The sequence below is a fragment of the Spea bombifrons genome, chromosome 1, assembly GCF_027358695.1.
Source record: "Spea bombifrons isolate aSpeBom1 chromosome 1, aSpeBom1.2.pri, whole genome shotgun sequence".
NCBI lineage: Eukaryota > Metazoa > Chordata > Amphibia > Anura > Pelobatidae > Spea > Spea bombifrons.
In genome coordinates this window covers 157,372,792-157,390,805 of record NC_071087.1, presented here as the reverse complement: position 1 = coordinate 157,390,805, position 18,014 = coordinate 157,372,792, and the positions used below count along the sequence as shown (strand labels likewise).

The 18,014-nt window shown below is 39.5% G+C and overlaps 1 protein-coding gene across 1 annotated transcript in view; it reads left to right on the top strand.

Moving 5' to 3' along the window:
• The window catches only part of DCC (DCC netrin 1 receptor), a 299,985-nt gene that overhangs the window by 281,072 nt on the left and 899 nt on the right, over positions 1-18,014 (top strand). Inside the window, exons 23-28 of the mRNA XM_053448217.1 lie at positions 73-235; positions 2,000-2,226; positions 2,722-2,841; positions 5,307-5,462; positions 9,411-9,623; positions 17,223-17,365. Coding sequence (XP_053304192.1) covers positions 73-235; positions 2,000-2,226; positions 2,722-2,841; positions 5,307-5,462; positions 9,411-9,623; positions 17,223-17,365 — 1,022 coding nt within the window. The remainder of the gene's footprint in view (positions 1-72; positions 236-1,999; positions 2,227-2,721; positions 2,842-5,306; positions 5,463-9,410; positions 9,624-17,222; positions 17,366-18,014) is intronic.

Here is an 18,014-nt window from a genome sequence, read left to right as displayed (position 1 = left end):
GCGAGAATAAAAATGGTAATTTGCGTTTTATTTTCATCTAATTTTTTTTTTTATTATTTTTTTTTATTTCAGAGCCTCCGATAGGTCAGATGCACCCACCTCATGGCAGCGTCACACCGCAGAAAAATAGCAACCTCCTGGTTATTATTGTGGTCACCGTAGGAGCTATAACCATCGTGGTCGTGGTCATCGTGGCCATAATCTGCACACGAAGGTCTTCAGCGCAGCAGAGAAAGTAAGCCGTTCCTTTCAAGCATCTAAATTTATTTCTCTCTTTGGATTGAGTCGATGTGTTGGGGACACCAATGATAACCTGGCTTTTAGGGGGGGTCAAATATTGTCAAGATTCAAATAATCAAACATATATATATATATATATATATATATGTATATAAACAACAAGCTTTGTTAAAAAAGGCACTCCAGTACTCCCTGTGGCTTCACCAATAAGCCATGCTTTTACGTTATTTAATATGTATCTTTTAGCCAAGCATTAGAGATATAACACCCTGCCCCCCCGGTCCAGAATCTGCGCCTGTCTATCAGCACTTTCTGGTCAATCGATTAAGGATCAAATCAACACGTTCATGATCGGGGTAATACATAAAGTCTGTAGCGGTAATAATAATAATAATTGTAGTTCCAATTGACATTTTTTGTAATTGAATATTTTAGCCAGATATTCATTTCTCATCACGAGAAACGTTCTGGTGTAACTTTGTCTCGGCACATACTGTAGCGGAGCGGTGCAGAGACGCCACGTTTCATATCGACCAAGAACGATGTTTCTGAATTTGTTAAGAAATTATTTCTGACCTCCTCCTGAAATCAGTCCAAGTATCTCTTTACAAAGCAGCTGGCAGAATATCAAGCCGGCAGATAAGGACACGATAAGGAGAAATCCACAGAATATAGATGTTCTGAAAATGGTAATGGGGAACCCTTGCTGACCTTTAGGTCAAAAAAAGAGATAAGGCCGAGTATAGAATATAAGAAAAAAGAAAAGATTTCTCCGTTGCACAAAACTCTGCGCTACTATTGATAGCTCCTTTGTGCCTCTACATTCTAGATCTCCTTTATCCAGTAGATACATTGTATGAGCGGATATTGTGCTTTATATACATTATATTCTCCGCCAAAAGAACTCACAATTAAAAATACCTTTAAACCTTTTGAGAACTTGGGCGTCTTCAACACACAATCCTGCTTCCTGGGACAATTCTCTCGGTTGCCTTACTGCAACAAAACCGCCATTGATACATAATGGCAATTTTATTGCTAGGGGTTTGGGTAGCCGGACTGACGATTTCAACACCGACCATAGAAAACTAGAACAGATTTAAAGCAAATCAATTCTTTCATATTTGTCGGGGGGGGGACTATTTTATGAGCATGAGTAGATTTTGTTGGTTGATTGGTCCATTAATCGAAAATCAATAAATTGGCTCTTCTGTGCTGCAGAATGACCCATTTTTAACAGAATCTGTTTATTTTGAGTACGTGTCAGATGTTCTACTGTTTGTTCTAAAGAGGAATTCCTCGGACAGCCATAAAGCTTGACAATTTCCTTGCCTGTCAGCGGGGGGGGGGGGAGGACTCCTAATGGCGTCTGACACATCCTTGTCACCAAACTGTTGTATTTTCCGTTTTCTAAGCATGAATCGCTTCCAATCTTGCGTTGCGTAACCTTGTGGTTTGCTTTAAGGAGCTGGTGTGTTTCACGGCCCCTAGGGTCTTCTCGTGCCCCTTCACGGATCAGAAAGCAGCTGGTGAGAGCGTCGTAGGACACCTGATGCCCACCCTTGGGGGGATTTAAATGTCATCCTTGCGAATTATTATCCAGAAACGTGCAACCCTCCAAATCTTATTTACATTTCAGTTTAAATAGTAAATTCAAGCAGCACCAATGATCTTATTATCATTAAATCATGAACATAAGTGGCGGTTTTGGATTCAGAACGTTGGTGAGTAAATATTTTTTTTTTTTTTTTTTTTAAAGAAAACGTGCCACACATAGCATCGGTAAAAGGAAGGGAAGCCAGAAAGATCTAAGACCCCCAGATCTCTGGATCCACCACGAGGAGATGGAAATGAAGAACATAGAAAAACCCTCCGGATCCGACACACAAGGAAGAGATTCCCCAAGACCCAGCTGTCAAGACTCCACTCCCGTTAGTCACAGCCAATCAGAATCACAGCTGGGTAGCAAGAGTGGATCCCATTCAGGTAATGCAGCATTCCATGACTTTGGCATACAAATAATGTAAATGATTCTTTCTCTAATAGCTACAAAAACCAAAGGTCAACATCCATTACCATATTTCTCATTTCCCCGCAAATTAAAATGTATAGGTAACCGTCCATTTCACTTATATTGTCATTTATAAATTCAGAAATTAATTTCCATATTTAAATCGCATTTTTTTCCAGAAAATTTAATTTTACATTATTAAAAAAAAAAATGTTTATTTTGTTGCGGTTTGCTCTAATAATGGAAATTTACATCTCCAACAATAGAAATTTGCATCTTTAGCCAACATTTTTGATTACTATTACAATACACCAAACAGGACAATAAATTGATTTACTTTATTAAACCTATTAATTAATTCCCAATTAGTAAACCAAACAGGTACAAAACAAAAAAATTGCCGTTAAGACAGCAGCGTGATACATTATAAGCATTACAAACTTCCTGAATTCATTTCATATGTTCTCTAGCTGCTGACACCGATGAAGTTGGAAGTAACATTTCAACGCTGGAGCGCTCTCTCGCCGCTCGCCGCGCCACCCGTGCTAAACTTATGATTCCGATGGACACACAACCCAGCGGTAACCCTCGTAAGTGCCAATCTGCTTTATTCTGTCTGTGCGTGATGTAAACAGCTAAAATAGGAGTTTAAGGAGAATATGCATGAAATCGGTTCCTATCGGCAAGGCGTGAGGAGGACGCGCATGCTTAGAATACATATTAGGCATTTCCAGAAAGATTTCAGTAAAACATCACGTTACGGGCAGATGAGATGTTGTCGAGAGAGAAGACAAGAGAAGGGAATGGCAAAATGCAATTACTGTAACGTTTTGCTTGCTGAAATTCCTCTTTGGAAGGAGGTACGGGTGTCTACCGGAACACACGTGAATATACGTACCACTGGGTTTCATGGGACAGTCCTGATTTTTAGCTTCAGTCCCATTTTCCTCCTTTGCAGGCAGTGGGGACGACGGGCATGTTGGGGAGATTATTTCATCTTCCCTGACTGGCCCTGGGATCTGTAAAATCAAAAGAGGTCAATATATCATATACCCTCCCAGCATTCTAAGTGCCCAAGCGTTGGTGTCCAAGCGTTGGTGTCGGGTGGCAAGAGATGAAGGGTCAGAGCCAGTGCCAGAAGTGGCCATCAGCACATTCCTCCATGTATTTTAGGGCTAGTCATCGGGGATCCCAGAATGTCCCCAGCGGGTTAAAGACGCAGCTACCCAGGGCGGTGGGACTGTCCCAAAAAACCAAGACCTGTTGGGAGGTACAGTAATCATAAAATCAACACAGTGAAATTCACACACACTGCAATTATCAGCGTCTATCACACTATCGCCCTAACGCCATGTTCTTAAACAAAAGCATTCATTCCAAACGCTCGTTTTTCATCAGCTTACAAAAAGTCCTGCGCAGACGGAGCTTTCACCTAATAGAAGACTGCCGGTGAATACTAAAATCAGTACAGAGACCAGAATTGGCCTTTAATCTTTTTTTTTGTTATTGTTGTTGTTTGATATTTGCAGACCGTCCACGGCAACTTCACACGCTCTTTTTTTAGCATTCGTATAGGAAATCAAGATGCATTATCCATGCGCGGGGGAATCTCCATCCGGCACATAAAGGAATGTTTCATTCCTTTTCATCTTTGAAACCATAGATAACTATCATAAATGAAAGGATCAGAGCAGCCGTCAGCCCTGTCTCTCTCATGAATTGTTTACGGACCTTGCGCCCGGCAACCTTTTTTGCTTTTTACTTCTTCTAGAACCTCTTTCCATATTCTTCTGCGGAGCAAAGGCTATCGGTTCTCTTGGTGGGGGAAAAAAAAAACCACCGACCGGTACTTTGTAGTGATGTAATGGTAAAAGCTAACTAATGGGGTCAAAAGCCAGAAAATATGGATTCAATCAGAAAGCCAGTGGATTGAAATCAATGCTATTATGAGTGCATTCCAAGGACAACAAAGGCCGAACTCGCAGCCCTTCAGAAGGCCGTCGGAGCCAAACAGATGATGATGAAAATCATTTTTTGAAATATAGCTGAGAAAAAAAGGAAACAAAAAAAGCATATTTAGCTCTGTAATTTTCACCATATAGAGATATCATCCTACTAAACACTTCCATAACGCAAAGGACGACTAGGTAAACCTTTAACCCCTTATCACACCGTGGGTTAATCGTTGTGCTGATTTTCCCGTATTACCACCCAACTTTTTGAAAAAACAGGTAGAATAAATAAACTTTACAAGAAATATCTTTTTCAAAAATAAAAAAGTTTATGTTTTTAATTCTGTCTGCCGACGCGTTTCCCCATGCATTGTAAATAAATTAGCCAATGGGGTTGTATGGTGGGGGGGGGGGGGTAGCCGCCACTGCTTGTATGGCTCTATTAGCCTGGTAACTACCTTTTTAACAAAGCAGTGCACTAGGTTTCCATGGGCATTGCACCAGATTTCACCACAATTCGCTCCAGTTATGTACTAATACATTTGTCTTTAAATTGCAAATCTGAAATTATGTCTCTAGAGTGTAAGCTTGCGAGCCGAGCCCTCGTTACCTCATGTATCGGTTCATCTCAGTCTGTCGGTTCTAGTTTTGTCAGACCCTTTGAATGTACGGACTGCAAGAAGCGCTGTGGAAGTTGCTGGCGCTATATAAAAAAAGATAATATATATAATCACACTTTACTATAAAATACACTGGTATGGAAGGCCATGGCAAAGATTAGCATTGGAAACAAATTAACTTTTATAAACAGAATTCTGCTAAAAGATAAAATTAAGTTGAGTTTTGAAAAGTATTGATAACGATTTGGGGAGAAAATAAGTGTTTGATGATTTTATTGTATTTTTTTTCTTGCTGTATAAATATTTCAAGTATTGATTTTTTTTTGTTTTTTTTACCTTTCTTCAAAAGAGACAAAGCAAAAAAAAGTGCACTTATTGAATAGTTTTAAAAATTACAAAAAGTAAATTTCTTTTTATTGCGCAAAAACTGTTATTTATGCAACTTGTCCAGCTAATTACAGTTCACTTTTTTCTACGCCACAGCTGTTGTCAGTGCCATTCCTGTTCCAACGTTAGAGAGTGCGCAGTACCCAGGAATCCTGCCATCTCCGACATGTGGCTACCCCCATCCGCAGTTCACCCTGCGGCCGGTACCGTTTCCCACGCTCTCGGTGGACAGGGGATTTGGTGCTGGGCGAGGTAAGTTATATATATTATTTAAAATCACCAAGAGTAATGGAATTAGTGGTTTATAGGCATAAAAAGGACAAGGAAGACAGATCACCTTTCTTTCCTTATGAGTGCCACAGTTTGGACCATGAAATACAAAGCATTGTGTGTCTATCGCAATCTGCAACTATTGTGTTCTACATATTATAAAAAACATTAGACTTTACAAAAAAATAGAAATTTATAATACAGTAATAATTCGACAACACTTTTTTTCTAAAGATTCTACTCTTTTTTCCCCCCAGTGTTGTTTGTTTCACTTTTCCCATCATTTCTTCTTTAATATTAAACTTTCCCTTAATATCTTACACCAGATATTTTCCCTTGATGAAGGCAACTGTCCCCCCCCCCCCCATATTTAGGAACTCTCCGGAGTCTCATGGTCGCCATGCTCTGTCCCCGGGTCTGTTAAAGCACGCTCGCTCGCTCCCCACCTTATTCCCTTCCCACTCCCATACGGATTAAAGCTACCTGGCGCTAGTCCTGCCATTACAGATGGCGAGCCTCGTCCCTCACGTGGCGGCAAGCCCAACCGTTGACTAAGCCACTAGGTTCCAACGTACGGTATACGCATTGTACCATGTTGTATGTATTTGTGTACTGTTCTCGATACACTCCTTTGGTTTTACAATAAGGTGTGTTGGCTTCTTTCTTTCTTTGTAAGTATACACCTGGCTACTGTGAGACTCTTCTAAGAGACGGGCATACCTGGGAACTTCCGGGGTCTGGCTACCAGGCTCCAGCTACCAGGAGCCTACTTGGAGCCTACCCGTAGCCAAGACTGCCCACTGACGTCGGTGGGAGTTCCTCCATTTAAAGGGAAATGTGTGGGGGATTTGGGTCTTGAACCGGAGAAGCGGTGCTTTACCCGGCAATCTCTGGGTCAAACAGAAGAGTTCCCAGGTATGGAGACGGGTCTTCTTATTAAAGCTAGGAACACTTGGGGGATGATTTAAGAAATTCTTCTGTGCTAAGAAGAATTATGACATAACTTCAAAAGAAGATTTCTTCAATGCATCACCTGAAGACACTGCACAGGCTTGGAATAGGAATAGACAAACCACGGAGTATAATTTCACATCTGACGGCAGCAGATTACCCTTCAAAACAAAGACAACAGTTTGCTGGTAGTAATACTTCTTCTTATGCTGTGTAGACAAAATATAACAAGTGCAAACAAAATGGTTTAAGGAGCTGTCACCTCTTTACCTCTGAGACGGGATGGTGAAGTCTTTCTCCCACGTCCGATCTAGAGTTGTCACGTAACGGTCTAAAGCATTTCCCAACATATTCATTGTAATGTGGGGACAGTCTTGCAGCAGAAGTGGTAGAGGGTAATACAGTGAGGGTATTAAACATACATGGGATAGACATACGGCTCCTGAACCTAAGACGAGACCAACGACTGATTAAGGTTTGAGTCTTTACAGCAGGAGAAACGGAGAGACTAGACGGGCAGAATGGATGTGCCATCAGATTTTAAGTCTCTATGTTAATCTCTCATAGTTGCGGATGTAAAGAGGCATATGGTAATTGTGTATAGACACAGCTCCTTTGTTAAATTATCTTAGACCTTAAAAATGACCCTTTAAATCGCTCAAATTATTAAAATCCCTCGTGGAAATCCGCAGTAAGATTTTGGAGTTTTCACCCCTCTGCGTTCCTCAAAAACATCCTCCACCATCATGAGGGCTCCAACCCCAGTGGTGTTACTGTTTAGTTGGCTAAAGTCTTTCTTAGGACCTTTCCAGAAAAGATGAGTCTTTCGTTCTGTGATAGTAATGGAGATGCTGGGGGGGCTATCCGGGCTCTGGTGGTGTCCCAGGTGGTGCTTTAGACCAGAATATCAGATCCCACCGCTGCCACCAGTTTAACTGGAACCAACCAGGGGTTCTAGAGGGACTTCCATGGCCGCCTTCCTCATAGAGAATGCCAACTACAAGATGGATAGCTTGGAGTAAAGAACTGCACCACCAGTCACGACACAACATACCAGTCAGCACACATTTATTGGGCCTGGGCATGGTTTATGTAGCTACTTTACCAGGAGAGGGAACACTGACAAACACAAGAAACAGGAAATAATTGATATAATTAACACAACGACCACGGATTACACAGACAGCATCGCCACCAGACTAATCTCCTCGCACATTCAACAACTGCAAATACACGACAGGGGCAAGGAGATTAGGGATGTAACACTGTCAATAATCATCGTCAATAAACATACAAGTAGAAACAAGAGAGTGAAATAATTTGACAATTTTAACCCCTGCAACTCAAAATAATCTTCCTATAATCCTCCAAAGATGGGGATCCAGCATCTGTTACAGCAGCATGGAAGGTAAATTTCACATCAAGGTTAAAAAGTATCTTTTTTTTTTTTTTTTTTATCTTGAGGACTCCTGTTGCATGAGTTTGTGTGCGTGGTGCGGAATTCATTAACAGGATTATACCCCGTCATCTATTGTCCTGCTTAGAATATTTCCAAATCTCTTCTAAATATTTCCAAAAAGCGAGGACCATCATAGTTGGGTTTCTTAGTCCAGCGCAAAAATAAATTTAATAGGTTCCCAAGCAGGGACATACTTATCGAAAAAAGATGACCGCATTGACCAAGCTGCCAAGGGTGGTTCTTCTCCATATTTGTAGGAGGGAGCACTTGCAAGTAATTATTCTTTAAAAAGATCCAAAACAAACACAAAATATTTTCTGCGGGACAAAATAAATAACGTAGATCGGTTCCAAAAAAATACAATTTATTATAATAAAAAATATACCACTTTGGGAGGTTTAATGGACTGCGTTTTATCTTTAATTATAATGCATTTGACTATAGATTAGCGGTATATTCATTAGTGTTTTAGGCTATTACGTTTTTTATTTGTTATAAATGCCACGTAATATAAGGTATAATGTTAACTCCGGGGCTATGAATGCATTTTATGGGATTTTAGAGTTCAGCAGTACAGCATTTTTAACATTATGGGCATTTTGAGTCATATTTTCCTGTTTCTATTTAAAAAAAAGTGCTTTATTTTGCCTGTAATTATTTTTTACACATAACAATAATTATCCGATTATCAAACCTTTAGACATCATTTAACTTTTTTTCTTAAAGTCTGTTTATTAAAAGTTATTAAACCTTTTACTCATTTAGCTGTCATTTTGAAAGAATTTACTAAATATTGTGCTTTAAACCTGGACATTATGAAAAACCTAAAATTCAGCATTCTATGAATGAAAAGGGATTATAAATAATATATTATAAATTAATATATATTAATATAAATATATATTTATATATAAATTAATATATTATTCATAGATTTCCAAGTCACTTATGAGGTCACATGAGATTATTTTTGTTTTTCTAACTGCTGTAAGATCTCTCCGGGTTTGACCCAGGGTCTCCTGGTAAAACTCTGCTTTCGCGGCTCTCCGGCTGATTTTCTTCGTTCTCCGCACAGAGGAATCGCTTTCGGCTACCTGCACTCCCTTTCCTCATACATAGCCGTATACATCGAAATAATTTAATTATTCCACGCTATGATGTAAGCATTTAAACCATTCCACATCTTAGTAGCCCTTTTCTCGTCTCTCTCTAGAATGTCTTTCTGGAGGCAAGAGGTCTCCGGTATTGTATCGAATACGTGAGGTCTCACCGCTGATCTGTCTCGGCCCCCTTCGCTCATTCCGCTGCTTATGCCTCTTGCTGTACAATCATGCTTCCATTTCCAAATGCCTCCTCTTGAGTTTTCCATACTCAAAATTTGATATTCAAAATATCCCATTCTCACCAAATTTTTTGCCATTTTTTTTTTTTGGTTAATTTATACACATATTACCTTGTTAAACAAGCGACATATATGTAACGGAAATCACGTTATTGACATTCTACCCATCTTCTTCCAGCAGTGAGTGAATGTCCACCTTCCCAGCAGCCATCTGTGTTATCACATTCACAACCAGAGCATCCCAGTAACGAAGATGTCCCAAGCAGAACCATCCCCACCGCCTGCGTACGGCCAACACATCCGCTCCGCAGCTTTGCTAACCCCATGTTGCCTCCGCCAATGACTGCAATGGAACCCAAAGTCCCATACACGCCACTTTTGTCTCAATCAGGTAACAAATGACTTTTCTGAAACCAATCCGTTCTAAGATATCTAGGCGTTTCGGGACGTAACCTGTCCTTGGGTATGGAGTTCGGACACCGTGACTCTGGTTTGGCAGTATAGATCTGATATCAACTGCATTCATGTGCGATGCAACTGAAAATTCCATTAACCCCTTCACAACAAAGTTCTCCTTAAGGGGTTAAGCTCATAAAAACAATCAGCATTTCACATAAACTATCATTTTGAAATTTTCTGTGATTGTATAAGCTTTTCTGTGGCATTCATAGGAAAAGTCGCCATATTGCGACCTTGAAAAACTATTGTAGAATGAAGTATTTGATATACATTTAATTTTTTAACTCCTTCATGACAAAGCCTGTACATGTACGGCCTCACAATGCATTGTTTTAATGGGTTTAAGGGACAACCCATTGTCCTTAAGGGGTTAATACTTAGGCCTATGTTGTGCCTTTTTTGCCTTCATGTTAAAATATTATTAGATTTGTACTGAACGCTATCAAATAGAAATATATATATATTTTTTTACAAATGAAACAAAACCTTAACAAAAATGTAATAGTAAAAGCACAATATTTGCTTAACTGTTCTATTTTTAATAATTTTTAATAATAATGTATATATTAAAAGGTCATTCTAGTGTACCAATCACAAAATGACAAAGAACATTAAAAAATAATTTAAAGAATTTAAAAAATATATATAAATATATTTGTTACGTCAGTTTATATTTCTATAGTTATATTTAATAAAACATCTTTAATACATATTAATGAGGGCAAAAAAATATAAAAAAAGAATACTTTTCTTTTTTTTAAAGGATCAGTCATTTTTTTTTTACGTATTTGTAATTTTTTGTCTTTGTTTCTGTGAAATACTCTGCAGAGCCCTCCGTGATCTCACATCCTCGCTTGCGCTGAACGTTTGGATGGGTCACAGCAGGACTTCAGAGAAACATAGCGATTGACCTAAAACCTGGGTTATTTTTAGGGGCATTTTTTTAGCAAAATGACAAAGTCTTAAACTAAACAGAAAAACAGAGAAAGGGACAGCGCATTGTCGTTTTTAAAAAAAAAAAAATATATAAAAAAAACCTAAAGCATAAATGCTAAAAATAACAATAAAATACTGGCTTCAGGTTTGTCGCTATTTACATTTCTAGTTGAAAAAGATTTATGCGCACTTATGTCAAAAATTGTGAAAAAAAAATCTACAAGCAAAAATGTTATTAAATAATAGTGTATGAGGTGCTTTTAAAAACCCTCAAAAACTGTTGTCCCCGTATTTTTTTTAATGTAAGGAACTTAAGGAAGTTTAACTTTACTGAGATAAGCAGCCTCCCATCAGAGGTGGTAGAGGGTAATACAGCGAGGGGATTTAAACATGCATGGGATAGGCATACGACTCCTGACGAGACCAACGACTGATTAAGGTTTGAGTCTTTACAGCAGGAGAAACGGGCGGCTAGACGGGGGGCCAAAAGGGGCCGATCTGCCGGCAAATATTCAAGCTCTTCTTTTTTTCCCTGGGAAAATGTCCAAAACGACTTAAAATGTTGTGGGAGGATCTACGTTTATAAATCCGGGTTATGTTGACTCCAGTGTAATTAATTATCGCTTGCCTGAGGATCGCTAATTAGAGGATTCTTTAAAACATCGCATTTTGGAAAAAAGGGAAAAAAAAAAACTTTTTTGAACCCAGATTAACCAGCTGAGGCTCTAACTACTAAATCACACCGAATACCCCCTACAGCCTCAATAAACGCCATGATTGCTCATATGATCATTACAGTACCACCCAAGCGTCCCAGCTTTCGCAAGACAGTCCTGATTTTTTCTGGGAAATGTCCTGAATGTTACATTACGCCGCTCTCTAACTCGTATCTGAACCCTTCCATGTACCGACACCGGAATGATTGAAACGATGAATGAAATGAGCGTCTGAACTCCGAGGAGCGCGGCTGATAACCGCGTTTCGAGGCTGACATTCAGATGAAGCAATCAATGCGTGGCTTTTAGTCTGTAACGATCGGCCTGCGGTACGAATCCCTAACAATCGGCAGAGATTTCAGCAACGTGCCTTTCGCTGAGCCGCTTCTATGGGCTTTTCTTTATCGAAGCTGCGGTGCCCGGCGTGTTTCTATTTTCCATCCTCGCTGTTTGTTTTTTAATTGACGGGGAGACCCAGAAGCTTACTTTCCTTTAACCGGAATCGATCCGATGGATTGCTGCACTCGAGCCATTTAAATGAATACTTTATTGAAAATACAGATCAAACTTTTAAACTACATTTTTATGTTTTATTTTTTATTTTTTTTATTCCATGAGAACCAGAAGAATAAAAGCCTCCCATGAACTGCTTTTCTTCCCCTAACGACCTCCGGCTTTCGGATAGCAGTGAATGCGGCAACGATTATTGTCAATGAGTCTAATAATAACTGAAATCTGTAAATATACTAGAAAAAAAATGAAATCAATAAATTCGTTAATGACCCCAGGCCGGATCTCACCGCTGCAAAGACCTGCTTCACTGACGGTTATGCCCTCATTGCCTTTGCTGCGTTTCACCGAACACCAAACAGAGACGTGACAAACGTTTCGAGGTGGATACATACAAATATGGACAAAGGGGTGGGCGAAGGTGGTAGATGCGCAGAACAGTCTCCCAGCAGAAGTGGTAGAGGCTAATACAGTGGAGGGATTTAAATATGACTTTGAGAGGTATATGGCTCCTTAATCTAAGACGAGACCAACGACTAATTAGGGTTGGAGTCCTTACTGACTAGATAGGGCCGAATGGGGCGATCTGCTGGCTAATGCTATGTTTCTAACCCATGTGGGCTTCATAAAAGAAAGTACCTAGGTGTGTTTGAAACACTTACAAACACGTCATTCCCGTTATCAAAGGATTGTATTTTTTCACCCAGATCGTGCACCGACTCTGATGTATTATCTGTTCTTTTTATCGTCCTCTGAAGCTTTATGGGGAGGTTATTCAGGATATTGAATGTACGGAACGCAGAAGGGTTTTGTGAGAGCGCCGACGCCGCGAAATACCAAATGTAGAATTTTTAAACATGTCTTAAATTAAATTAAAGGAAGGGAAAGATTTTACAGCAAATCATTGGCCCGTCTTGATATTATGTTCTCGGTGCGTAAAGGAGATGATTTTTGAAGGCCGCCGATTATATATTTCTGTACGGATTATACTGAGGCTTCCGCAAATGTCAACCTTCCCGCGTTCACGATATTAATTCTCCCAAAATCAATTTGTAATATCAATGTTAAAAAAGTCAGAGTTATCATCAACGTTACCGGGTGGTTGCTAACGCTATTAGGCTGAATTTGGATATTTAAACTCTTGTATGTAGTAAGACTAATTAATGGGAATTTAAGCCCCAGTTATGTATTTGATCGACAAGAAGGAATAAATCTAGAACGCCAGTGGTATTCTAGAGACTGCGCTGTATACATTGTATTTTTGTACATTGATTTTACCTGTAAATCAGGACTGTCCTGCGAAAACCGGGACACCTGGGAGGTATGGTGGCATGGTCATATGAGTAATGAGTGTATTAATTGGGGTTTTAGGGGGTATTCATTCTGCTTTGATCGTTAGAGTCAATCTGGGTTAGAATAAGCAATTTACATATTTTCCCAATGTTTTCACAGTGGATAAAATAAAATATTATCGATAAAAATGAACTTTAATAATCTATCACAGAATTCTATTAAATAATAAAGCACTGTGTTGGCCCAAGCGCTGATTCATAATTGATGATAAAAGTATATAGCTATATATTGTTAGCCATAGGGGAAAAAGAGCAAATTTGGCAAAGATGACATTTTTATTAGATAACTGAAGTATAATAGATTGCAAGCTTTTAAGACGATCTAGGGCTCTTCTTCAGGCATAGTAAAAAAAATAAATAAATAAAAAAAAACAGACCTAGATAGTCTCAAAAGCTTGCAAGCTGTTTCAGTTAGTCAATGAAGTTATCATTTTTACCAAATTTGCCAATCTTTTTTGGGGATAAAAGCGAATATTTAGAATGTTTTATGTAGTTTTTGACTGCTGCGTGGTGGGTCTTTGGCTTTTGCTGGTACAGATACACGGCCACCGAAAGAAAAAAAGAAATCCTAATTATGCAGCCGCAGCCATTTGTTAACACGAGCAAGATTAATAAAACCAGCCAGAAAAACAAAGACGGAAACTTCCAAAAATACCTCTTATTGTCTAAAGGTGCTTAGGATGCAGAACATGTCTGAAAACTGCTGAGAATGTTTCGTTAATGAAACAATGGGGGATAAACTTATTACGAGAAACCGGGAAGGTTTTATAGACAAGACAGCGAGGAACCCGTTTATCAAAGTCTCCCGACTACAAGCTCGGGGCAGAAACAGCTGCGGAGAATGCAGGGTCCGCTTAGAATAAAGTCCGCTGATACATTGTTACAACCTATTCACTAAACACTCACCCCACCTATCTATATATCTATATTGTCTGCTTAAATTATACTTTTTTTTAAACCCCTTTATGACAACGCCCGGGCTCAAAATGCATTGTTTTCAATGGGTTTAGGGACCGCCCATTGTCCTTAAGGGGTTAAATCTACTTGATCAGTTTCTTGATTTTTTTAAACTAGTTCTATATATCAGCCTACAAACCTATATATTTGCTTCCCTTTGACATACACTACTGTTCAAAACTTTGGGCAATGTCCTTGTTTTTAAAAGAAAAGTAGATTTTGTCCATTAAAATGACATGAAATGGATCAGAAATCCAGCGCAGATGGGGTTAATGTCTATTTTGGTTAGAAATTGACGATTTTTAATGGAATCTCTTCATAGGCGTACAGAGGCCCTTTATCACTCCCATCACTCCTGTGCTCCAATGGCCCTTTATCACTCCCATCACTCCTGTGCTCCAATGGCCCTTTATCACTCCCATCACTCCTGTGTTCCAATGGCCCTTTATCACTCCCATCACTCCTGTGTTCCAATGACCCTTTATCACTCCCATCACTCCTGTGTTCCAATGGCCCTTTATCACTCCCATCACTCCTGTGCTCCAATGGCACGTTGTGTTCACTGATCCAAGTTTAAGTGTAAAAGGCTAAATGATCGCTGGAAACCCTTTTGTAATTATATTACACCCAGATATTTCCTTGGTTTCCATGAAAACAGCTGAGTGACCCCAAACTTGTGAACAGTAGTGTACATCCCAACTATCCCTCTTTAGAAGGTACAGTCCTTTTTTTTTGGGCCGCAAATGTCCGTGCCACCGGAAGAAAAAAAAAGCAGAGCGTTTTGTTGAACAGAAAGTCTGTGGGATGTTATAAGTCGGTTTAATGCAGATCAAAATGAGTGTCGCTCACAGAAACCTAAATTAAAAAGGTGCTGCAATTATCGCCTATATTGCAGCGAAGGGAAGACGGCGCGCTGATAATAAGTTAATTTGCAGGATGTTCTGGAAGAGATCCGATCACAGTATGGTGCACCCGATGCACGGACCAATGCGAGCGCCGGTGATACTTCCCATGAGAAACCACAAAACCTTTTAAACAGTAAATATACAAATTTCTAGATTTTTATTTTTAGAAATTTCTACAAATTTGCTGTAATATAACGCGTGGTAGAAAAATGCAAAAAAGGCACACATGTCCCCGATACGAATACCTGCAAAATACAAAATATTCTGCCAAAATAGCGAACTTTCACTAGCTATATAAAAAATTTCTAAAATGTGAAGACAGACCAGTTCATACCTGCCGAGGCACGTTTCTATACCCCTAACTATATGTTGGGCTAGAAATGGGGTCCGAGGCAGAATAGCTGTGGGGTGAGAGGGACTGCACCTGCACGCTTTACCCGAAGAGCTACTGTGCAGCTGCAGAGCATCGCATGGCACATGGTGACCTGCATGAGAGCCGCAACGGAGGTTTGCCTTCCGACGGCACAGACCTCCGCCGCTTTTACTGCTGCCTGGATCCGTCAGCGAGATCAGAGGATCTCCCCAACCAGCCCATTATAACCACAAGTGGGGGAGATTTGATAACCAGGACTGCCCAATAAAAACGAGGACACTTGGAGGGTATGCATTTACTCGGGATGGGCATAAAGAATCGAGACCGAGAACCGATCAAGGTCAGGGAAAAATGGGCCGGATGGGTCTGATCTGCCGGCAGATTCCATGTTTGGGTTTAGATCATCGCATTTGGATTATATACCATCATCTGATTCGAAAGAAGGAAGGATGTTTGCCCCGTTCTCATGGTAACGCAGAATATTTGTATCACGCTGTGACTTAATGCCTTAGCTGCTTGTAGGCAGTCTGTAAGGGCATCACTTCTGAAAGCCTGGATCTTACTTCTCCTTATAAAATCTTCGCAGGAAAAACCTGCCAACGAGCGAACGCTAAGGCTCAGCTGTTTCTTCTTTCTTCTTTATTTTGTCTTAAATCTGTTGTAACTATTCTATCGCCCGCGCGGCGTGTTTGTTATTGAGATGGTTGGCAGTCTCGTACGTTCCTTCAACAATCGGATGTTATATATTGGCAGCCCACCGTCTTCGGATCAAACGGTGACACAATCTCATTATGTGCTTATTCCCGGCCCCCCTCCCGCTGGCTGCCATCGCGCTCCTCGTAATTAGTTGGGATGACAAGGAAACGTTCTCTGGCACAGAATCTGCAAACCCAAGCCGAATGAATTCCCTTACTTTCGGGCTCGCTCACATGATGACTTTCCACTTTTTGCCAGGCTAACGGAGTTAATAATCGAAGTATTTTTGAGTATTATTTCTTAGGAGGATAGAAACGTGTCGAGGCTAGAATGCGGGTAATAGGACTGAGAGAGTCTGAGGAATACAGATTAATGATTATTTATAATTAAATGATTTAATTATTAATAATTAAATATTATTTTCATTAGATTCTACTCGTATATTGGCCACGGATTTCACATTATTCTTACAATGAGGATATATAATATATATTTATATATATGTATATATTTATATATATATATTTATATATTATATATTTTATATATATATATTTATTTATTGTTTTATATATATATATATATATATATGTATTTATTGTTTTATATATATATATCTATACACACTGTATATAGGGCTCGTTTATACAGTATATTTATTGTATATACAAGTACAGTTTCTGTTAGGGATAGGATTTAATTAGAGACACAATTAAACCAACAATCCAACCCTAATGCAAATTCTAAAGAAAATTAGATAATTTAATTATTTAATACACAGTGTGTTGCATTCTTGATACATGACTGATACAGTAGTTTCAAATGTTAATACCTTTTGGTACTCAAACAATGGATAAGAGGAACAGTCAGCCTCCCAGCAGAAGCGGTAGTTAATACAGTGAAGGGTGTTTAAACGTGCATGGGATAGGCATATATTGGCTCCTGACTCTAAAACAAAACCAAGTATTATTATTGTTTTATATAGCGCCATCGTATTCCGAGGCGCTGTACAATGGACTGATAAAAGTTTAAGTCTTTGAATAATGCAAGAATTGTGATAATTAACCCATAATGTGTCTTTCGCAGGGTCCAGCCTTCCGAAGCCGCAAGTAAAGACAGCGTCGCTCGGACTGGCAGGAAAAGCAAGATCTCCGCTACTCCCAGTCTCAGTTCCAACAGCTCCAGATGTTTCAGAAGAGGGTCACAAACATACAGATGACCCGGCCAGTGTAAGTTTACGTAGAAATGTCAAGCAGTAATTTTTTTAATGGCCCGACGCGCATGTCTTAACGCGGAGTCACACCAAAACCTCAAAGGTCTCCTCTCCAGATGTATCGGGGATCACAAACTTACATATATCCACTTATTTATTTTATTTAGCAATATGGACCATAGGGTTGGTTCTGTCACTGAATTACAAGGATGATGGGACTCGTAGTCCAACATCAGGCTGTGGTTTCTGTTGCTTTGACAGGGCTCAGTCCTTTTCTGAGGGTTAGATTAACGCTTTTAGCTCAGTATGGAAATTAGAAAATTAATACCAATTGTTGTTGTTGTTTGATATAGCGCCATCATGTTCCGTAGCGCTGTACAATGATAGTTTGAATACACATTCAGGCTGTGAATAAACATAGGATGTGTTTCAAGGAGAATTCCGGACCCTAAACACAGTGCCTCATATTTACTGAAGATAACGCAAAATTAGAATAATACCTATGAAATTATATTTTATGGCCTCCTCACAATATCCTTTTCAGTTTGTATTTATTAATAATTGTTACTGAGATTAAGATACGGGGTATATTCAAGTTTAAGCCAACTAAGCCGAGGGTGGCAGGTCTGGGTCGGCGGGGTCCCTGGCCCCTAGTCCACCCCTGC